The 23,679-nt window shown below is 50.2% G+C and overlaps 1 protein-coding gene across 1 annotated transcript in view; it reads right to left on the bottom strand.

The window, feature by feature from the left end:
* LOC104568718 (uncharacterized) overlaps window positions 1-19,488 on the bottom strand; it is an 81,885-nt gene extending 62,397 nt beyond the window's left edge. The window contains exons 1-2 of the mRNA XM_088523293.1: window positions 19,398-19,488; window positions 2,494-2,556 (exon numbers count right to left, since the gene is read on the bottom strand). Coding sequence (XP_088379419.1) covers window positions 2,494-2,556; window positions 19,398-19,488 — 154 coding nt within the window. The remainder of the gene's footprint in view (window positions 1-2,493; window positions 2,557-19,397) is intronic.
* Between the last annotated feature and the right edge of the window lie 4,191 nt (window positions 19,489-23,679).

The following is a 23,679-nucleotide window of genomic DNA, read 5'->3' as shown; positions in this document are numbered from 1 at the left end:
CTTAGTGAGCTGAGACATTCCCCTTCCAAGTTCCTTCTTTGAAGAATCATTTAACTAAATAAATACCTGAATGAAAGCTTTTGTTTAAAACCAGGAGGTTTCTTGTTCACTTCCATTAGTTTAAAGCAAACAAATGCAGATGTCTGGCTCTGCCCAGACACACAACCTGAGCCATGTCTAGAACCGTGTGCCTCAATTCCTGCCATCCCTTTCTGTTGCAGTCACCACAGCAACAACTCCACTACTTGCAAGCGGGGGGAAGAGGGAGCACCCGAGACAGCACCCGGCATGTCCAGCCTGGTGGCAACTGCCTCCTGGATCACTGCAGACCCAGACACCGCTAACAGGAGGGCTGGACAGTCCCACTTGATGACTTGTCAAAAGGAATCAGGCCAGTGCCATCTGCATTAGCATCTGCCATCACTTGGGAGACATCCAGCCTCTGCAAGTCACTCTTAATTCCCCCTGTAGATAAGGTGTGAGATTTATCCCAGGGCAGAGAGCCTCAGGCAAGCTACAGCCTCCCAGGATATACGCATATGGCACAGATCCACTGCTTTGCTAAACAACAAGTCAATTGAGCAGAAAGCTGCTTTGACCCACCTCACACACTAACATAGCAGCCCTGTTGCAGTCTGCCTGGAAGATTTTTGCAAGGGAAAACAGCTGCACACAGGGATTTGTAGGGGAGTCTGCCATTTGTGGTGGCTTGGGCTTTAATCTGATATTTTCTCAGCTCCCTGAGTGGTTACAACCTTGATACATTCCCAGGCAACTCCCAGTTCAGCAACACGAGTGCACAGCAGCTTTCTGAACCAGGAACATCTTAGAAAGATGGTAACAAGCCAGAGAGGACTAGGGGTCGAGTCCTCAGTGACTCGGACAGGCAAATTCTGCAAGCTCGGTGCTGTGCCAGGGCTTATCAGCGCTGAAAGCGGGCTGTGTACACAGAACAGGGAATTAAGCTGGGATCAAACACAGCTAATGGAGGAAAGGGATTGTGGATGTTCACCCCTTCCCAGTCCCCAGCCTTGGGGGGTCACTCCCCAGCTGTTGACACAAGCAAAGGTGCCAAGTGCTGTGTCCAAGGGCTGTGGTGCACATCACTACTCAGCTTTGCTTGCAAGTGCAGGAAGACAACCATGAAATAGATGGGTCCTACATCACCTTCCTACACAAGCTGCAGCTGAGGATTTGCTACCAAAGGGACATGGTTAAAGGGAAGTTCCTTCCTGAACATGGTACAGCTTGAACGGATGGCTTAAGCATGCGCCAAAGGTTAAAGACACATCCCTGCTGCCAAAAAATGCAGTTTAAGTTAAATGTACACTTGTCATTTTCCTAAATAAAGTAGTGTTAAAGCCTTCCCTCACAGCCTAGTAACAAGAGGTGGCTGGAGAACCATTACAACATCAGGTCTGGAGCAGCAGGTTTCAATGCAGAGTGGACATTTACATCTGGAACATCTCACCTGCAACGTGAGAAGCATTTGGCATGAAAAGCAAAACCGCTAGGACTGAATTTCATGGGCTCTGTTACGGGCCCGGAGGGCAGGCAGCCCACACACCACAGACGCTGGCCAGCAAGGGCAACCTGCTGAGCTGCCCAGGCCACGAGCTGCCCCAGCACAGCAGAGGAGCTCCCTGTCCCCAGCATAGGGTCAGGGACTGTGTTGCACTGCACAGGGCTAGCACAAGGGAAGGATTTAAGCTTCTTCCCCTATCCTGTCCTCCCAGACACCACACAGATGCCAGAGCGCCCACTGAAAAACTGGACAAAACTGCTCCCGATGCACTTTTAGAACACATTGAGCACAACAAATCAACACCTTTGCTCTTCACCCTTGAACCAAAAGCCCATTTGGGCCTTTCCTATGCTGCAAAGGAAAATTTTAGAGTTCGTTAGCTGCTGCCAAATGCAGTTTGCCTGAGGGCTCCTAAAGCAAGACGGGCAGCCCAGTGCCAGGCAGACTTGCACACGGGCCAGCTTCAGCAAGGAAAAGAACTGGCCAGGGGAGACCGAGCCAAGAACATGTTATCCCAAGCTGAAGTTTAACAATGGTCACCCCATGACTTGTCTTTGTTGGCCTTTGGCCACCATGCAGAGTTAAAACTCTCAAGGAACAACGAGAGAAACTCTTCCAGCTGACACAAGCTTAAAAACAGGTCAGGAACCATAGCAGATATTCCATGTGGACTGAGCAGCCTAGCACAAAAAGGATATAACCCTAGTGGCAAATCCACCCTTCCAGGGGAAGGTGGCCAGGCTGGTGCGGTGAGGACCTGACTTGGAGCACAGGTACCTGCCAGCCAGCTAAACCCCAGGGAAGGAGCCAGGGAGCAGCCAGGCACAGCTGCTTCCTCGGCCAAGGTGACGCCAGCACAGCAGTGCCCTCACCAGCAGCCACAGTCCCACCAGGCAGGAATGCAGCAGGTGGAAGCTGGTGCTGAGACCAGACTATAGCAGCAGCCCCAGGGAAGGGGAGCCACAAACCACATCCAGGATCTATCCCCAGAGCGCAGCCAGGAGGCAGAGCAAGCAAGGACAGAGATAAGACTGAAGAAAAGGCTACAACACAGCTCCTGATTCCACCCAAGAAACAAGACCAGAAACATAACTGGAGAAAAGCTACAGACATACACACAGAGGATCCCTCCAGAAAGAAGCAATCTGCAACACAGGTCCAAGGTCCAGCCAGGAGACATGGCTGGAAGCAAGTGCAGCAGCAACACAGCTCAGGAAAGAGCTGAGAGGCCAGGCCTGGCCTTAAATAGGGCCCCAGGCTGGGAGACACAAGTGAGGATGGTTAAGAGAAATAAGTTCTCCCACCTCACACCAAGGTGGCCAGGCGCAAGCTGTCATGGTCATGCATCTGGCCAAACATTTGCCTCCCATTGCTGCTTGCTGGTGTGCAATGACACCCACCAGACCTCAGCTTGGTTTATCTGTGTGCATGAAACCTGTACAGAAGTTTAAGTTCTTGCCCAAGGAGGGAAACTAGAGAAAAGGGGATTATATTAAATATGAGAACTTAACTGAAGCACTTGCAGAACTCACAACACGATCTGTTCTGAACCACTCCCTGTCACCACGTGTTGAGACCTGAAATAACTGGGCTGGACACACCCTGGACACCACCCCTGTGAAAAGAGCCCAGTGCTGGCTGCCTGGGGCCAGCACACATGACCTAATAGGTCTCCCCTCCCTCTAATTTCTGTGATTGCCCTTATGAAAATATCCTGCTAGGAGTCTGGTTAGGATCAGAAGCCACTTACTTCAGTGGTGTTTTCAAACTCTGAATTAGAGATGCTTGTACATCACAGCTTAAGTGTAATAGAGCGCTCTGCATTAAGTGATGGAAAAAAAGAGGCCTTTATAGCAGGGCAAGGGGTTCCTGGCATCTCACACCACATTAGCACATGCACAGGCCATAACTAAGCATTTCAGAATGAGACAGTCCTCCCAAAACATTGATGTTTTCCCACTCCTGTCATGGCTCTCCACCCTTTGCCTCGTGAAAGACATTCTTGGGTTTGCAGGTTCTGCCTTTTTCTCTTCTGGAGGAGGCATGTTTGGAGTGTTGCCCATTGTGATTGTTGGGGACAACACTTCCAAGAGGGTGACCTGGAGCAGCATCAACAAGATAAAGGTGATAGCTTCCTTAGCTTCAGAAAAAGGTGCAAATATGCCTTTCCTAAATATTTAACACCAGAGGAAAGAGCATGGCAAAAACAACGTTGTAGCTTTGCATTTGTTTGGATTTACCTGATGACTTCGCATGCTGTGGGTGGATAGGGCCAAGAACACACAATAATACTGGGCATCGACCCTTCAGCAGCTCTTTCCACTTCACGTGCTCCTCTAGCGGTGCTTGTACCACAAATAATGTCCACAGCACTCAGCCGTGTCACCTCCTGCACGTCCCGCAGCTTCTGCTCCCTCTGTCATTTCATTATTTCTTTTAAAAGGCAACACAAACCACATGGGACAAGGGTTAAGCCGAAACGCACACAGCTCACGGTGACGTTCGCACATTCAGGGGGTTATGCAATAGGATTTAAACCTTCACCTCCGTGCTCTGGAGAGCAGAGAGAATTTGGTTTTGACACAGTGGCTGTAAGTTGAAAGGGACAGAGCCAAGGCAGGAAGAACAAGTTCCCCACTCTCCTGGAGAACATCCTACTGATTATCGGATGTGGGAATGCAACTAACCACCCACCAGGAGGACAGAAAATTTCAGAGAAGCTCAACCTTTTTAGAAGAAAAACCTATCCAGACATGTTGTTTGGCCAGAAAGAACAAGCTCGGTTTGTTTCAGGGTCATTACACAGAAGGGCCAGGGCTCCTGCTCCTCTGCACTGGCATTGAGTGGGTTGGCCTGGACCAGGTTAGCCTGAGGGAGACATCCCGTGGAGACAGCGCCAGGCAGGCAAGCTCTCAACAGGGACATGACGGCTTTTGGGGACAAAGCCTTAAGAGGGAGAAGGCTACTAGAAGTACAGGATGACCCCAAATAGGCAATATCTCTGTAATATTGGCTCTGTGCTTGCAGGTCCTGTCCTCTCCTGGAGCACCGAGAGGAGATCCTATTGGGCTGACCGCAAGACACTGTTTTACTCAGGTTAAACACTGCAGAATTGATATTTTATCTACATTCAGGGTCTAAAAGTTTAAACTAGAGAGGTGTTTTTAAATAGATTTCATTTAAACCTGTTCAAATCCCTGCACAGACACTCTGCAAGCAGTTCAAGGCTGCCTTACAGCAATAAGAGTGAATCAGCGTAAGGTTGGATTGATCTACAAATTGGAGATCTAAATCAGATCTGAACTGGTCTGCATATGTCTCTGCAGAAGATTCCCTGAGATTCATTTAAAATCAACCAAAAAACATACTAATAAATCATGAGTGATACTGAGTGGGGACAAGTTCCAGTAACACTGGCCCTCACTGTTGCTTGTAAATAAGTGTCCCCTTGCTCCATCCTCAAAGTAAGTAATAATAAATTCAGTAAACTACCACACTCCAGGGGCTCGTTTCCAGCAGGAGCTTTCCAAGCGCCACTCTCTGTTGCTTTGCTTTGTAGCGCTAGAAGATGCATATGCCAAAACGCGCAGAGCCCCCATCGAAAACCTTGATGGGATGTCTGTGAACCCCCAACTGGTGGCACCGAGCTGGGTGGCTGCAGCACAAGCTCCCCTCCTCTGGATGGGGCGAGCATGCAGGCCACACAACATTCACGCTCTCCCTTGCGTTTTCACAATGCGTTCACAGAATCACAGAATGGTTGAGGTTGGAAGGGACCTTTAGAGATCATCTAGTCCAACCCGCCTGCTCAAGCAGGGACACCTGGAGCTCAGTGCACAGGATCACATCCAGGTGGGTTTGGAGTGTCTCCAAAGGAGACTCCACAAGACCTTTCTGAGGTCTTCAACTCCTATTGCAGAACAGGATCCCTTGCTCCAGATCTCAGCAATGTTTGGTGGGGGTGACGGGCTTGCACTTCCCAAGCAGAGCAAGAAGTAGAATTTTGTGGCTATGATGTACCTTGCAACCCGACTTTACTCTTTGCATGGGGAAACTGGACATGAGGCAGCCAAACTCACATCAGCAGCTACAGAAGTGAAAGGGAAAGAGACAGAAAAGCAAGATAGAAAGGCAGATTTCTTGCAAGAGGAAATGCACTTCCAAAGTTTTGGAAATGAAACAGCAATTTGATGGGAAATCTCTGCTTTTGAAATATTTCACGCCTCCTTTTCTCTTTTGGACATTGATCTTCACAAGCCTTTCTACAGCTCAGCCTCCCCTTGTCTTGGATGAGCTATTTTAATGCCTGGCATGGACTCAGCCCATGCTGTTATTTCTCGAGTAACAAGGGAAACGGTCCGGTTAGCATCATCTTCTGCTGCAGGCGTACACATCTGGGACAGATTACAACCCTGGGAAATAAAAATAAATAAGCCCAGGGAGTCTGTCTGGGGAATTGGACTCGTCCTAGCAAATGCAGAAGAGCTCAGCTCACCTCAAAGCCTCCAAACCACCCTGCCCCAGCTCCTTATGCCGAGGATTAATCAGTTCATTGGGTTTAGTCTAACGCTGTAAAACTGCACGTGTAAGGTCATCTGCGGCAGAAAGATGAAGCTTAAACCTGACATGGGAGACATGGCAGGAAAGCCCGATTGGAGCAGAAACAGCGTAGCAGGTGTCCCCACGTGGAAAAGCTCCTCATCTCTGCAACTGCTGTTTTCCAAGTTACAACCAAGGCATCCAGAACATGCAGTAAAGCAGCAGATGTAGAGCAGCAAAAAGTCCTTGGGCTTTTCAGACGCGGGGACCTTGTGTTTGAGCTGGGGAGCTGCTGAGCAGGTCAGACACCTGAGCCACAGGGCGCTGCTCTGTACCCCATGATGGAGGAAGCGATAACAAATTGCTGGCAGAAAATAAGTCTTAGCTAAACATCTCCTTGTGCAGATCACAGTGATGACGATTCCCACCTTGACACAGGAGCAGGGGTTGTGCTGGCCCCATTGCATGTGTGTGTCCTTGCAGGTGAAATCCCATGTGAAGATCCTCTGTCCGCCGGCATGGGACAAGCCCAGGGATCCAGCGCAAAGAGGAAGGACAGAGCACCAGCATCCCAACCACTAATCCTCCCAGGCTCATTCCAGCAGGGAAAGCAAGGAATTAGCTTGCCCAAGAAGTGTTTTCCTGACTTCTTGCCCACGTTAGCAGCTCCTCCTCCTCCTCAAGACTCTGGGTGACCAGATGGGATCTGTTACAGTCTGGCTAAAGGGCAAATACTGCAGTTTTTCACGCCAGTGGCCCCACAATTCAGCCCTTGGGTTGATCCTTTTTAGACAGCTGAAGTCCCTTTAAACCCACAGAAGTGTCAGGGCAGGAGCACCCAGGCTGTCCTCAGGGTAAGGCCACTCTCCTACAGCCTTTGGTCCCCAAGGGCCAGAACCTGTAGACCTTGTGTAGCCCATCCTGCTCCTCACATCCCTCCCTCCAAGTGTGCCCACAGGCACAATAAGGAGGTGCTAACTCCCATTATTCATGTCTTTGAATTAACCAAAAAACTCCAGTTATCCATGTCATGTTATCACTCCATTAGCAAAAGGCAGCAGCAATATTGCTGCCCTGGTTAGGAGGAGCAAAAGGAGAAAAACTTTTCACCAAATAACAGCCAATAAATTGCCCTAAGACAGAAGCATCCCAGGGAGCGGGGGAGGAAGGGGCAGCTGGACTTCCCTGAAAGCAGAAACATTCCTTGATACCCAGGAGAGGAAGAAAAAGCAGTGAAAATTAAAATCATTGTGGAGCTCATTTTATGGGAAAGTTGAAACATAAGCATTATAAGCCCATTCTGTAACAGCCTACTGCAGTGTCCAGTTACCCAAATAAATAACCAGGCAGGTATTTTATGAGAGCACCTGAGCATTCCCAGGAAAGAGGGGCACTCAGCAAGGCACAGAGCTCCCCACCGACAGAGCAGCGCGGATGCTCCTGGACAGCATCAGCCCTCTCTCCTGGAAGGGGCTGAAGAAACCACCTGCAGGCTAACACACCATTTACTTTAGCTAAAATAAGGCCATTTTAGTTAATTACTTGGAAGTTGCTGCACCTTCCGGCAAGGTTCTCCTGCCAAAGGAGAGGGGACAACCAATCTCGGTGTCCAGAAAGGTCACCTCCACATGCGTCCAGCAGCAATCCTGACCGAGCCCCTTGTGCATGCTGCTCCCCTCGACACAGCTGCTTCTCTGCTTGCAAGAATAAAGAAGAAAATTTAAAGAGAGGGTTTCCCAGACTAACAAGCTGACATTTCACAGCCAAAAAACACTCCAAGTTTCACCTCAGGCAAAACATGTGCGCACTTGTGATTCATTCCCCAGCAAGCAGCTGCCAATTTTCCTCCACAAACTGTTGAATGGTTGAGGTTTCAACCTTTCCCAAACTCACAAATGCTACTCCAAGTCCTGGATGCTCCCCGAGCAGCTCCTGTCTCACCTCCTCCCTCCACTATTATATTTATGGCCAAATCATCTCCCCGGCTGGACCCCTATGAGCCCCTGTGTTTCTTTGCAAGCTGTGCAGGGCAACGAGCCCTGCTGGCCCAGACATCGGTGCCACCTGAAATGCCACTGGCTGCCCAAGACACCCAAACAAGACCATCTCCTCCTTAGGCTTGCTAAATCGAGATGCAAAACAGGCATTGCTGCATGCAGTGAGAAGCTGTTGAATTCCTCAACACCGAGAGGAATATTTGCCATTTCCCTGGAGTTTCACTGCCACTCCAAGCCATCCACAGATGCCTAACAGGCATGACAAGACACAGCGCCAGGGCATGAACTCTGCAACCTTCACCTGGGCTCTTTGCAAAAACCTATTGCTAGAATAGACAATTTCTACCCCCCTTTTTTTTTTTTTTAATACCCCAAAGCGCTCTTGCCACCTGTGCAAACCATCCTGCCCAAGGCTAGTTCATGCCTGCTCCGGGATCTTCTTCCTCCTGGGCTGCACTGGACCATCCTACCCACTATTAATAATCCCATCTCTTCTCAAATTAAATTCTACACACTCATTATTTCTTTATTATCTTAGAACTTCCTAGGGAGAAAAAGAGTTTCTTATGTAGAGGAAGCCAAGGGAAAAAAACCTCTTTTCTCCCATCAGAAAATAGTTTCTAAGCCTTTGTTATCATCACAAGGCACAAATCACATACACGGACACATGCACATGGCCTCTACACAGTAGATGTCTGTACATTAATTCTTAGGTAATGGTACAAATATGGGAGAGCTCCAGGCACAAAATTGAGAGGTCTTTTTTTAATGGAAAGGATGCAGCTACATTGCAAAACCAACCAAAAGTGACCTTCCTTGAGCTTGCTTGCTTTGTTTCGAGCTACGAAATACGCAGCAATTCAAGGCAAACATCTTCTCTGAGCAACCCAAGAGATGTTGGGCTTGGGGAGGGAGGTCTCAGGACTAGATGAATTTGTTGGAACAGAATGAAAATGAAATGAAATGTGTCAAACAGAAAACTTTCCAATATTTCAATAACAAAGAAGGAAGAAAAATGAGTCATCTTGAGGCAATCTAAAAATGAAGGACTTCATGTTGATGGATTATTAAACTCTTTTTTATTTTTATTTCTGTGCAAATTAACTGCTAAGTAGAGACAGCTGTTTTGAAACTGAAATTAAAGTTTCATGTTTGAAACCCTAGGATGTCAAGGCTTTTCCAAAGCGACCACTTTCTTTGCAAACCACAGGAAAACCCACTGTTTTAATGGTTTTGAATTTCACTCCCACTTCCTGATTTGAAAAGATTTGCCAAATTAGACCCACTTTCCCTGGTACTGCTCCATCCCTTTGTCACCACAGGATACTCCCATCTATCAGCACCTCAACCTCCAGCTCTGCTGAAATCTGTTGAAGTCCATCAAAGCAGATCCCTAACCCAAAGCAAAGCCCGCAATCCCTCAACTTCAGGCTTATTTGCCTAGAAATAGACAACCTGCCCAGGTCATTTTTTCCCCTTGTGCAGATATATCTTATCTTTTAGTGCCTCAGCATCCTGTTCAACAACTGCAGCTCTATGACTCCCTTGTCTGTAAGTCATCTCTGCACAACTCACTCCAGAGGAGCCCTCTCCAAAGGAGAGGTTGGAAGATGCCAAATCCTGTATGTTAAACCCCCTCACCCATAACCCAACCTGCTATCTATCCAGCTTCACCAAAGTGAGCAATGCATTAAAAACCCTCCTGGCTAGCTCAGTGCAGTCATTAAAAAAAAAGAAGGGGAAAAAGGAGTTAAAAAAAAAAAGAGAAGTTAGACTTACTAGACTTATTCCCTTTGCACAAGTTCCCAGACAGAGAAGGAAGGTTTTGCTAAAATAAAACTCCATATCACATAATACTCCAAAATTGCCAGGAATTTAAGTCACGGACTGTATCCAATATCACAGAGGGAGAAATCCTTTTGCTGAAAGTTTCCCTTTCCCAAGCCTTTAAAACACTGCAAGCTTGTGAAAGGCTGCCCTTGCCACCTGGCCTTGTGCTCAAAGGCAAAGAGGATGCTGCAAAAAATTACAGACCTGGGAGATTTCACATGGTTCCTGGTAGTGACTCTGAAAAGCTGCCTGGCTCTGGGAGCTTCCAAAGGGACGCCCATCCTGGGCAACCTGTGGGCAGCAGCACAGGAGCGAGGCCAGGGTCTCAGCCAACATGGACTCATCTCTCTGAGCAAACTGGGAGTGGGGAGAGGAAGGTAGATGTGGATGGAAAAGAGGGATGTGTGTAGATGCTGGGGTGGTGGGGTAGATGCTGGGCTTTGGGCACTGGCACAGCATCCCTGGATACCAGGCAAAGCCCACAGTGCGGCTACTGAACAAAAGCATGGGGCAGAGCCAACAAACACCTTTCCAGAGCAGTAAAGCCCCAAGGAAGAAGAAGAAACTAAGGAAGAAGGATCCTCCTGGAAACTGTTGCTGTATCTCCCACACTTCTGAAACACCTCTCCACATCTCTGTTATGTGTCCTCGTGCCACTGGCACAGTCTCCACCTCAGCAAGGCTCTGCTCCCCTCAACCCTTCCCAAAAGACCTAAGGAGGAGCAAGGTGCAAAGGAAGGTACAAAGTCACAGAACAAAAATCACAGAACAACAAAGCTAAGGCAGCCTGCCACCATCTGGAGATTAGGATCCTGCCCTCAGATGACCCCAGAAAATGAGGGTCAAATGCATTTTCTTCCTAAAGTATTTGCCCTTACATTTTAGGGCTCTACCTTCTTCTTGACAATGCCCTAACATATGGTGCGATGGACTGTATGACTGCCATGACTACATCAGGCAGTTCAGGCAGGATGTGGAAGAGAAAGGCAATTATTGGAAAAAAATATATGTATACATGCCCCAGTGCCGGGCAGCTCTTTGGGAGCTCTCTTTCATGGTCAAAGAGCAACAGGGCAGTTACTTTTCTGCAGAAAACCTAGGATGGAAGGGCATGGGGAGGAAGCACCACTGTAGGGTCCAACACCAAGGTTGAGGGAGACTCATTTCACGGTGTTCAGCAAGATGTGGCTGAATTGTCACTCAAGCTAAAGAGAAATCTTGGTTTGGGTATCTGGCTCCTTGAGGACTAATCTCTGTTAAAGATGAATCTTTGCTCTTGTCTACTGCAGCAGCAGCTACAGAAGTGACAGATCGAGGACATTGTTTCAAATACAAAAGCAACCATCACTCTTCAATGTCAGTAATCTCCTGATAATTTTACCATGCTTTGAGCAAGCTGTTCTTGTGCTGGCTTTGATATGGCAACTGTTGATGTTACAGACTTCAGACAAGACAACTCTTCTCCTAGATGCTTAGCCTGCTTTCAGATTTGAGATAAGAGGAAAAATCTACTCATTTATCCAAGCAGAGCAACATGCATCTGCTTAAGCTGCAGAAAGCTCTGGTGACCTGTCCCTTTTTTCTTCACATTCTTCTTCTCCTGTGCAGGCAGGGAAGCAAAATACCAGTGATGACCTAAGACCTCGCTGCATTGGTGTGCACAACCACAACAACATAGGTGCCATCTTCTCCAGGGTACTTCCAGCCCAGGGCTTGAGCTGTATTAACCCTGGTTCTGGGAAGTTCACGAGTTGATACCGAGAAACAGGAGAGCAAAAAAAGGAGGAGTAAGCAGCCTGCAGCAGGTCAGGCAGCTCCGAGCCCTCGGCATGCAGGCGGCAGGGCAAGGACAGCCCCACCTCCACGAGCACGGCAGCCAGAGCCAGACTCTGGCGTTTTTATCAGACTATTTATCTCAGCTGCTCCCGATCCTGCTCTGTTTCCCATCACGACACACTACCCGCTTTGCCTGGGCCTGGTGGGAATGTCTGTAAAAGCCTGGAAGGAATATAAAAATGAAACAAAAACACATTTGGGGAGATTAAAGGAGGGAAAAGGCGACATTGCTCTGTGAAAATGAGCAGGACTCACTTTCTCACTGCTCGTGAGGCAGAGAGCAGGGTGGGAATCTCCTGACCATTGGGCCTGGGATCTTGGGGCTTCTCCACCCAAGCATCTTCACCCCAGGGAGGCCACGAGGACGTGGAGATCTGAGCAGATCTCTTTGCACAGGTCTTCATGCACGTGCAGCACGTTCTCTCGGTGTGCAGGACATACCTACAAGCCCAACCACGTCTACCACGCAAACACCACCGTGAGGCACAGTCACACACTGGCAGCCAAGGGGCCTCTCTGTCATGCAGACGTCACCAGTCTGGAGCACAGTTTGATGCAGATTAAGACAAGTTACTTGAAAATCACGTCTACACAAAGACTTTCTTGTGAAACTAAGCCAAACGCTTACACCTAACGCTCTCCAACATGGAGGGTATCTCTGAATCAGCCACAGAAACAACCTTTCCCCTTCCCCTCATGCTGTCAGCAGAGCAATACACCATGGCCAAGGGACAAGACACCCAGGAATCTTTGCATTCTTCGTCTGAGGCTCAGACCACACAACCGCATGGTTGCTGGAGGCATCAGGAATGGATTAACAAAAACTAGCAGATTCCACCTTCAAAACAGCCCTTTAAAAAGAGTCCCCATTGAGCTCCCTGCTGAGAGCCAGGACTACACAGGAACCAAAAGCAGATCTGCCTCTCTCTCTTTTAGCAGGGCTGGAGTTATACTGGATCATTCCTTGCTCTATGACGGTCAAATCCTTGATTGCTTCTAGTGCAGCCAATGGAGACTTTCACTGGAGGAAATTTTCCCTGAGCAACATGAAAGGAGGCACCAGCCCTCTGTCTTCTCGGGGGGCCACTTCTAAGGGCAGGATCTCCCCACCAAGAGCCACCAGGCCAGGAGCAGGCACTCCTCTGTGGTAGCAAACAGCTCCCAAGAGGGCAAAGCAAGACGATGGAGGCCAGCAGCAAGCCACAGCATCAGTACAGCTCCACCGAACACACCAGGCAGCCAGGGCGCACATGTGTGCCAGATGTTCCGTATTTTGGGAGGCGGGGGAGGAGAGGTGCAATGGTCAAGGTCACAAGCGATGGCTGGCTCCGTACTTTATGAAGGGGCCTTGCAGGGGGAGAGGGAGATGGGCGGAAATACCAGCCCATGTGTATAAAAACCACGCGTGGTGGGATTCCCCGTCATGTTTGCACGTTTGGCTCAGAAGCAGGAAGCTGCATGGCACGGAGGTCTGTCACGTCTGAAACAAGACTCAAATCAATACCATGTGCTTTGAAAAACCATGGGATGCTTCTTAATGCTGCAATGCCCCAGAGAGGGCCGCCACCACGGAGGCTTAGGGTGAGCCTCCACTGCCTCCACTGTATTGGGAATGGCAGTTCCCAGGAGGCCACGTAGAGATGGCTTGGGGCACCTCCTGGGAGCGCACCATCCCATGTCCCCTGCCCTCACCTCTCCCTCTCCTGAGCATCAGCTGGCCCTACACAGTGGCAAGGAGGTGGCTGCAGGCTCAGACATCTCTCTCAGGCACTTCTTTCCCAAACTTAAGAGCAAGTTAAACTAAATCAGGTGATCAAACATAAAAGCACAGTTCTGGAAAAACTACTGATGCTTCCACAGGAAGACGGTCATCTCCAGATCTAGTTGGACCTGCCTCAAACTGTGATTGCGCTACCTGACCTCCACACCTGGGATCAGCAATGAGGCACCACAGTTTCCACAGTTTTGCTGCTTCAGCTTCATTTTGGGTCACTTCAGCTCCATTGTCTCAAAAAGCCATAGAAGAGGTGCCTTTGAGCATGCGATCTCCTCCTATGCAAACATCTTAAAGGCAGGAGGGACATAGGCCATCTCCTGCCTCCAAAACCAATAGCTGCCTGTGAAAGACGAAAAAAGCATCTTTTTCTTTAGGAAAACTACCTCATCTGGATTCAAACTTCTCCAGTGACTCTACCACCAGTCCAACCTCAAGACACACCAGCGGCAAATCAAATAACACATATGACCGTAACTCCAGGTTGTTACAGTTAATGTGAGAGGTTATAATTAAAACTTAACACTAGGTAGTGAAGCTATAGAAGAAAATTAACAGCAGTTTTACTGCATATGGTATAGGGTTCCCAAACGTCCACTCATTTGGAGCGGGAACCCACGAACAAGGCATTATAAGAAACTCATTAATAAGGATTCTGAAAATTGCTCACTGTGGGCAGGCGCCTAATCTCATTAGAAAGACCCACCAACATTTTTTTTTGGTCTGAGTGTTTAGCAGCTTAAAGACTTATCCTGCGAGGGGGGAAGCTTGTAGGCTGCAACCCTGAGTGTGCGGTGTGCTGTTCTGACAGATCTGGCTAATCTGTCTGGAATAACCATCACTGTGGATGGAGCAAGGAGCATCCAGAGCTGTGCAGCACTTGGGGGGATGCTCAGCAAGGTGGGATGAAGGTGCTTGCTGCAGAGAGTGTTGTCCTGTCACATCTGTGGGAAGGCGCTGAGATTTAAGACTTGCTTAAAAACAGACTTGGGTAGAGAAGGGCTGATCAGTTTGGGGAGGTTTCTCCATCCATGATTGAAAAGAGGGCAGCCCTGCCACAAGGACCTTATTAATTAATCAATCAATCTTTATTAATGAGTTCTGGAGCACAGACCTTATGAGGAGTGGCTGAGGGAGCTGGGGTTTTTTAGTCTGGAGAAGAACTACCTGAAAAGAGGTTGTAGTGAGGCAGGAGTCAATCTCTTCTCCGGGGTAACTACTGATAGGACAAGACGAAATGACCTCAAGTTGCACCAGGAGGAGATACGAGGAAAAATTTCTACACGGAAAGAGTGCTGAAGCATTGAAACAGGCTGCCCAGAGAAGTGGTGGAGTCATCATCCCTAGCAGTGTTCAAGAAACATGTAGATGAAGTGCTTAGGGACATGGTTTAACAGGTATAGTGTTGAGGGGCTTACAGCTGGACTTGAATATTTCAAAGGTCTTTTCCAACCATAATGATTCTATGACAAGGGTCAGTGCTGAGCATGGGCAGTCTGATGAGGACCTGTAATCTGCCCTAGGCTGATGTCTTGCTCGGACACCCCTGATTAAGACACTCAGAACTTTTCTCTTCCCTCAAAAAAGATTAAAATGTGCATTTAGCAAAAAGAAACAGGAATAAATTGTAGACCTTTTCACTTAGGTTTGGGTTTGGCCCTTGGTGCTTTGGTTGCCCAGCTTTGCTCCGAGACCACAAAGCAGAAACAAAATCTTTCCAAAATGAGCATTAAAACATCACGAATGAAGAGATCTGCAGGAAAACCCTGGCCAACAAAAATGCAAGCGCCTGTAATCATCTAATCGTGGCCACCAAGATCCTCCAAAACCCATCCAGCAGCAACACCGGATATGTTGCTTTGGCAGGAGAAAGGGCTTTAAAATAAAATACCTCCTTCCAAGCGCGTAATTCACTGCTGCTTCCCAGCGCTCCGTTAAACTGGCTTTGCTTCCTAATGGGTTTTAACACCGGACAGAGGATTTGAGCAGCTGCAAGAACAGGCAACTCAACTCCCAAAACAGGGATTAACCCCTGTTATTCCCAGGTGCTTATTGTGGCACACAGATGAATTGTGGGCAGTTGCTTCAAACCTGCTCCTGCAAATCTTGCTCCAACTTGAGATGCTCCATGTTTCCAAGCCCCTCTGCATTGCTACTGACCTCCTAAGAGCTCTCTGAAGAGTCAACACAAACAGATTCCAGCATTTCCACCACAAAACCCAGCCATTTGACTGCCTCGCTCCAGGGCTCGAGGGGCGATAGTAACACAGATCTGCCAAGCTTGAGGTTGACCTGATGGCCAATTTAAGCTGCCGTTTTAATTGCACTAACATTTCCTGCACCCAGGGGAAGCAGCTGTTTCAAATGGGGGCCACTTTGGCTCAGTGGCAGGAAAGCAAAAAAACACAAGTCTTAATAAAATGAACCTCTTTCATACTAAAAAGCTACACTTAAAACACCGCCCAGTCTTTAGCAGAAGCATGCAAATGTCCCAAAACATGTCAAAACTGGGTCACACATAGTGCTTTACAAGCAGAGCTTTCCCATGTGTGGTGTGTGCATGAGGAAAAAACAGGAAGTTTGTGCAGAACCTGCCTGCAAACGGGTGGGATGAGGAGGGCGTCGTGGCCTGCGCTTAGGCAAGAGCAAGAGCCCAGCTGAGCCCTGCATGCCCCATGTGAGCAACAGACTTGGCTTTAATGGTTGAACAGCAGCGGGGTAAAAAGCACTTTTGGGCTGGCTGAAAAATGATCATGTCCAGCATGAGTTTTCTGCTTGAACTCTTCCTTCTCCCCTTTCTTCTTCCCATCTTCTTCTGGGGAGGGCAAATCATGCACAGCCTGGGAAGAGGACCCAAATTCCCTTTGGCAAAAGCGATGCAGAGCTTAGCAAGCTTGTGGCGAGACAAGTCCTGCCCGGGAGGGACCGACCTTCCTGTTCCTCACCACGGATGCTGCCAGGGAGCGGCAGAAGCTTCCGATATCCAGTGACAAAGTCGCTCTGGGAAAGGTGGTGCCATGTTATTAGAGGGATATTCTTGCTAAGCCCAGTGTTAAGCTTCTGAGAAGCTCCTGGTTGAATTCACTGTTTGGAGAAGCCTTTGGGGGGTTGTTTATCAAGGAACACTACACCCGCTCAGCTCAGCAAGCACGAGGGCTGGCTCCTTTTAGCTCCTGGGGGCCTTCCTGAAGCCCCAGCACTGGAAGTCACTGGAACCAACCAGAAACTACTCTTTCACACTAAAAAAAAAAGAGTGGAAAAAAAAATGGTTTCCATGGAAATCATCCTGGCATTGCATGTGCCTGTTGTGATAATCAGCAAATAAATATGGGGTCCCTTGACTACATCGCTGAATATCTGGTATCTTCATCTCCGACAGAAAGACTTTGAGCCACAAGCCACATCAAGGCCACGGGTGTGAGCGGCAGTTTTGGCTCAGCTGTCACCAGTCCTGACCAAGCTCCCGGTGGCGCGTGGACAGCTGGAAGCGCCATTTTCCTGCAGTGCTTTGCACATCTGTGCGAAACGGCCCTGCACACCCCATATAGGAGGTGAAGGACAACATGAGCCACACCTGGAGCTCATGCCCAGCTCGGAGGAGGAGCTGGGCACGGAGCACCAAGCTCAGAGCACTCTGGGGACCCTTGTGTCGCCTACCAGCCATGCAATTCCAGCTGCACTAGTCACCTAGAGACTTCTTCATTGCACCTCAAAGACACTTATTTACCCATGAAACCCCATCTGAGCAAAGCAGAATTGCACCACAGTGACTGAGACCTATTTCACACCTTACAATAAACCCTAGCGTAGTGCCCATGAGCTGGGGACCACCATAAAGCCAGAGCAGGGGCAGGCCTTAAAAACTCAGCGAGCCCACAGTGATAGGGAACGAGGCTCTCCATGGGGCACTGCTCATGGAAATGCTTGGTTTTTCTAGAGGTTTTGTAGGCTGGCCTAACCCAAAAGGATTTTTGTTCCTGCGGGGCTGCTGCCCAAGCTCCCACTCGCACTGCAGCCGTGGCAGCACCGGCCACGCGGCAGCACCAGTTCCTGGAAGCCGCTGGGCAGCCGGGGCTGAAACCTGCAAAGTCACTGAGCCAAAATCTCTGCAGTTTCCCCCGCTTTCAATGCAGGGGAATAAAATCTAGAGCCTTGTGAGGGAAAAAAGATAATCCAGATAACTGTGCAACCAAGGACTCGGCGGTGACTTGCAATGAGCAAAGGATCAAATGCCGATGACACGGAGAGCCCAAATCTCGTATATCTGGATTTTTAAGTGATTAGCTTTGCAATTTTTTTTTGTACTTAGCAGCATTTTGCTGGCTTTATACACATACACATAGCAAGATCCACAGCATATAAACTGTAACCTGCTCTACATACACACATCGTGCTAATGCACAGCAATTTATGTGTGTATTTACATTAAGATAAATGTTGGTGTGCTTGTAAAGTAAATGTGAGATGCTGGATCCGACTGCTGCATTTTGCTGCCCAGAGCTGTATCTGACATTCCAGAGCTTCAGCCCTTCAAGAGAAGAATTTAAGACTATTTTCAGCCACCTTTGAGCAAGATATCCCATCTGTAGAAGCCAAGCGGGACATTGTCCAGCATCATTCCTCCTCTAATTGAGCACATCTCTATGTAGTATCTCTAACCTTTAATTAAGGTCGGTCCCGTTAATTTTCGGTTCACTTTCCCAGATAGGATTTTTGTGTGTGTGGTCTGGGGGGGGGGTTGTGCTTTGCAAGGTTAGACGGGAGGAGCCCTAGAGCCCTGTGAATAACCCACATCGGAGTGGAATGGATCCACTCCATCGGAGTGGAAGGGGCAGCATCAGTTGGTACCAGACAAGCCCAAACCCCTCAAACTGCCTGCTTCCACGTCAAAGCCTGAGGAACTCACATTCCCCATGTGAGGTCCTTCCCTCCCCAGATGTGCTTTGCACCTTACTCACACCAAGAGTTCACTTCAGTTCCACTGCATTGAATTTCCCAGTGCAATTTTTCAGGCCATGAATGGTGTTGCTCCAGCCAAGGTCCTCCAAGCCAAGATCCAAGGGCCACTAAGGGCCCCTGAGATCAATCAGAAATTTTCTCTCTCAGGACCCAGCTCCCACCTGCCCAACCATGTTGCAGGCTTTGGTTGCAGCATCTCTGACTTATTCCAGCCTCGTGCGCTCTGGGCAAGGGGTTGCACAGTGCATAGGAGCAGGGGTACCCTGCGCTGACCAGGACTCTTTGCTATTATCCTAACGCAAATGAAGACCAACAACTCCCAGCTCTGACTGAGCCAGAACTCCTTTCAAAATAAAGATCCTCTTGTCCTACCCAGTTATTTGCCATCCCACAGCAATTCCGATCACTTCCAAGCAAAAAGTCACAGCTCAGACTTTGGAAACTGAGTCCTTCGGGAGGTGAAGCAGCCCTGTGTGCCCCACGGTGACACTAGGGGACCCGGCTGCTGCACTGCGCAGAGCCGGTGAGAACCGCCACCTCCTCCTGCTGGGAGATACCCAGGCTTCACTGTCCCCCAAAGCTTCATGACACCAGGGGACGGCCGGGACCACAGAGGCAAAAGCCTGGAGGCAGGGACGGGTCCAAAAGGGAGGCTGCAGCTGCCCCAAACACCAGCAGCGCTCCAGTAGTGCTGCATTAGGGTCGGGAGAGCCCAGGGGCGCCGCCGGCTGCAACACCCTGCCCCTGCACCGCACCGAGACCCCGCAAACTCGCGCCACGTGTGCCCCGACCCCCGGCAGACGGCGGGCTCCGCGCTGCGCGTCGCGGCGGGTTGAACAGCTCATCCTTAGCCGGGAGCTCCGCTCCGCTCCGCTCTCCCTGCTCCTCCTCCCCAGCAGCCGCCCCGCCGAGGGCCCCCTCCCCGCCGCGCTCCTACCTGCGGGCAGCCCCGAGCCCGGCTCGGGGGGCTCCGGCGCCGCCAGGCAGAGGCGCAGGGCGCAGAGCAGCGGCAACGCCGCGCAGCGCATCGTGCGGCCCGCGCTGCCCTGCCCGGCCCGGCCCGGCCCGGCCCGGCCCGGCCCCGCGCCGCCCCGCCCCGGCCCGGCCCGGCCTGGCCCGCGCCTGGGGAGGGGGCTGCCCCCATCCCCGCCTCTCCCGCAAGGGTTAACACCGCCCCTGCGCTGGCTCCTCCTCGGCCGGGCGCCGCAGGGGTTAATGCTGCCCGCCCGCCTTGGGCTACGTGGAGGAAAGGCTCAAAGGGACCCCTGTCCCTTTGGGAGAGGGTCTGCGTTAGTCCCCGGGGTCACCCCCTCTGAATGAGCCCTTGTTCTTTTTGGCACTGCAGGGGTTAATCCCTCCCTCCCCAGTCTCTTTTTCTTCCCACCCTCCCAGTGGGCCTGAGAAAAGAGCAGGGATTTGCCAGGAGGTGAAGGGGACCCCCTTGGCCCTGCCAGACACCCGGAGCAATGTGGTAGGGGGTGGCCTGTGCACCCCTGTGGTCCTGTGCACCGCTGCAGGCCTTGTCCCGAGGCACCGGTACCTGTGCATGGCAGAGCCCCCCGATCGCGCCCTGCTGCTGCACCTCATCTGCAGAGCATGGGGGAAGCTGTTGCAGGCAGACCCCTCCAAGCCGGCTGTGTCTACCTAGGTACAGAGCACAGGCCCTGCTCCTGTGGCCACACTGCTGTCCCTGACTGCTCTGCCCCAAGAGACAGGCCCAAAGACGGGCACAAAAAGCCCCTCAGGACTTGGGCTCCAGCTCGTTTCCAGGCTGCACTAGCGCTTTTGTGCAGCAATCACCCAATCGAGCACTGGAGACGCTGGAAATGTCAGCAAAGGGTTGCCAGCCCTGGGTGCCTCCGGCAGCTGCTCGAACTGGGGTGGGTGCCGGGGGGACACATGCACAGTGGCATCGCTGCTGGCACTGGCACAGGCAGGTGCAGCGCTGGGGCTGTGGAAAACAGGGTTTCTCTGAGCTCCTCTCTATAACTTGAGCATTGTTTGATCTGGAGAAACGTGGCCCCAGCCTCACTGGCTGGTCAGGGAACCTGGTGCCAAAGGTGCTGGAATCATCCCATGCCCCTCTCCTTCCAGGCTGCGACAAGGAAAGACACTCAAGGATTCATTTGCTTTGCAGCACAGAGGATTTTATTTGCCAAGAATGCGTGCCAGGGTTCCCCCCTTCCTGAGGCAGTGCTGAAGGCCACTGCTTTCCAAGGCCACATCCTTCTGTCCTGCAACCCTGCAGAAAATCTCCTGCCGCATTGCTTGTCCCTGCCCCATTGCAGATCTCTGCTGTGGTGCATCCACCTGCCTTGCAAGGCAGAGGCTTCGCTCCATGCTCCTTCTGCACACCAAAATCCCACCTTTCAACATCCGCCTCTCACCCTCCATGCATTTATTCTGCATCAGTCCTCGCCACTTGGGTCACAGGCATCCTTGTAAGGAGGCAAACAGTCACCTTGCTGCATCCAATAACACAACCACATCCACTCCCTTCTCCAGCCTCCCATGCCAAAAAAAGGGTTTATTGCCCCTTGGGTATGTCAGGCTTTTTGTGCAGGAGTACCCGGGCCAGGACGCCCTGCGCCATCCCAGCTGCGCTGGGCACAGGACAGGCTGCCACACATGGAGTAATAATAAAAGCAGCCTCAGACAAAGCCAGTGCCGGGATATTCTGCTTCACAGCAAGCACAGAAAGCACAGATGAGGATAAAAAAAGAGTAAATTATGGTTATTGATGCTATTTGCTTTGACTTCACACAGCTCTGCTCCATCAGCATTTCCTAGGTGTTCGTCTGCTGGTAAAGGTGCTGAACTCTGACGTTGCCATCAGTTTGTTAGCTCCATCCTCCCTTTTAAATCAGCCTCGGCAGCTCTGTTCCCTTTCGCCCTTCTCAGGACTTCACCCCTGCAAATATTTGCCTGGCCCTATCAGTGCCACCCTTCCCAGCGACTTCTTTGCCAAGCTCCTTACGGCTCTCATCACTGCTCAGTCCCAGCCCTTTCATCATGCGGTTATTGCTTCCTTCCTTTGAATTCCCTCCAATTATGCAACATTTCTGCAAGGGAGATGCCGAATTCTGGGCCACCTCACTACCACCCCAGGAGGAACTTGTGGACACGGACACACACACACACACACACACACACACTCAAAAAGCACATTCAAGTGCACATTCAAGTACACCTAGAAATGAAGGCGTCGAGCTGCAGGAATTGTCCCTGCTGCTGCGCCCACGGGCTGGGTGACCTTGGGCACCTTAACCCGCTTTGAGATGTCTCGGTTTCTTCTTTTATCAAAGGAGGACAGAAAAAAAAATAAACAGCAGCCTCTTTTGCAAAATATCTTGGGAGGTGCTGGTGGAAGGTGTTCACTGGAGGCTTCTTGTTCTGCTTGGGCACTTCCAAAACTGGTGCTTTCCGCAGCAGATCTCAGGCCTGACCAGGAGGAAGGGCCTCTCGGGGGCCGCGGGGACAAGGAACTCGCCGAGGCAAGGAACTTGCCTCGGAGGGAGCTCGGCATCGCCGGCGCCGGCTGCAGACGTGGCTGGAAGCGGCGACTCGGCCGAGCGGCACCGGGCTTTTCATTCCAACCAAACTCCCTGCGCACCTGGGAGCAAACGTGTTCAGGGTCCTGCACATCCTAAGACAAGTATTTTAGGAAAAGGTCCTCAGAGGGGGACAAGGGAAATAAGGGGAGATGAAGCAGCTTTTTCCCAGATTTGTTTCTGTAGCATATATTAAAAAAAAAAAAAACGGTCAGAAAATGCTACCCCCTAATGGCAAAACAAGGAGTGGGGCTTCGAAGTGTTTGCTCAGGGTTTTGCTAATAGGAAGTTCAGGTTTTATTGGCAGTGGCTGCTTTTCTTTTGAACCCGCACCAAAACAGAGCTGCTCTGTCAGTCATCACGTAGGCACCCAGCTCCTGTGATGATCCTGCACGGCCTCCACGGGTGCCTCTGCCCCATCCCCAAAACTGCTGCGGGCGGTACCACTGCCGGGCTCATCAACAGGAAGAGCAGAGCTGGAGGGAAAAATAAACCCTCTAGAAAGGCCCCCAAAGCCTTTGGGGATTACAAACCCCTCTGGGCTTTTGGGCTGTTTTTGGAATTCTTCTGGGACACCCATCCTGAGGACAGAGGTTGTTCATGTGACCCCCAGGTAGGTCCCAGCTCCACGGATGGCTGCGGTGGAGTCCAGCCCCCGGCCTCTCCGTGCAGCCGAGGGGCGCGTTGATCCTCCAGCCTCGCCCCGTTTTCCAAACCTTCCCTGCTCCACCGCGCAGCCACGCTGAGAAGGATACATTTGTTGGGGATATCTCGAAAAATCGAATGGAAACTGCACTCCTCTCCGCAGGCTCCTCTGCCCTCTGTTGACCCAAGGCCCAGGCAGAAGAGCTGCCCAGTCCAGGCTGCGAGTCGAGAGCAAAAACTTTGCTTCAACCTTGCTGCGACTTGTCAAAAGAAATGAGAATTCCCTTCCATGGGCCATGGCCGTTCCTGCAAGCTTTGGCAGTGGGGAATTCGGGGCCCTCTCAGCAAGTATTATCATGACGTTATTATTTGTAACTAGCATTATTTTTAACCTGGGCCCACGGCAAGCGCCTGGCACCCAGCAGACCCCCAGGTCCTGATATTTCCATGCCCATCAGACGTAGCAGCAGGGAGTCTCCCTAGAAGTAAGTGGAGAAGCTTTAATGAAGGTGCTAAAGGAAGTTGCATGCCCAGTGTTTTTGCACATAAACAAGAGAAATATCCCTCTATTAAAAATAAAATAATATAAGCACAAAGCTGCAGGACTCAATCGCTGTTAGGATCAGGTTTGCTTTTTTTTTTTTTTTTTTAATCTTATAACCCTCAACTTAAATTATGTGATTTTTTGCTGCCTGTTGGACTCCAGGAATTGGAATCTCCTCACTGGATCCACACAAGGAAGGCAAATTTGTGAACAGCTCCCTACTCAAACCGAGCACCTGTGAAGCTAGGCACACTGCACACACCGGCTTGGAATTTGAAAGGTTTTTTTTGCTAAGTTTTTATTTTAATTCAAGGACTTTGCTTCATACAAAATGTAATTGTAGAAACAACTGCAGAATTCAAAGTTTGGCTGATAAATATTACTCAGGCAGCAAACTAGGCAATCACAGAACCCTTTTTTTTTTTCCTTTTTTTCCTTTTTTTGGGTAAAGTTCCAAGTTTTGTTGCATGGTTGGAACT

Source organism: Tinamus guttatus, unplaced genomic scaffold (genome assembly GCF_059628265.1).
Source record: "Tinamus guttatus ecotype Peru unplaced genomic scaffold, ASM5962826v1 Tinamus_guttatus_pri_ptg000177l, whole genome shotgun sequence".
Lineage (NCBI taxonomy): Eukaryota > Metazoa > Chordata > Aves > Tinamiformes > Tinamidae > Tinamus > Tinamus guttatus.
This window is presented reverse-complemented; position numbering and strand designations above follow the sequence as displayed.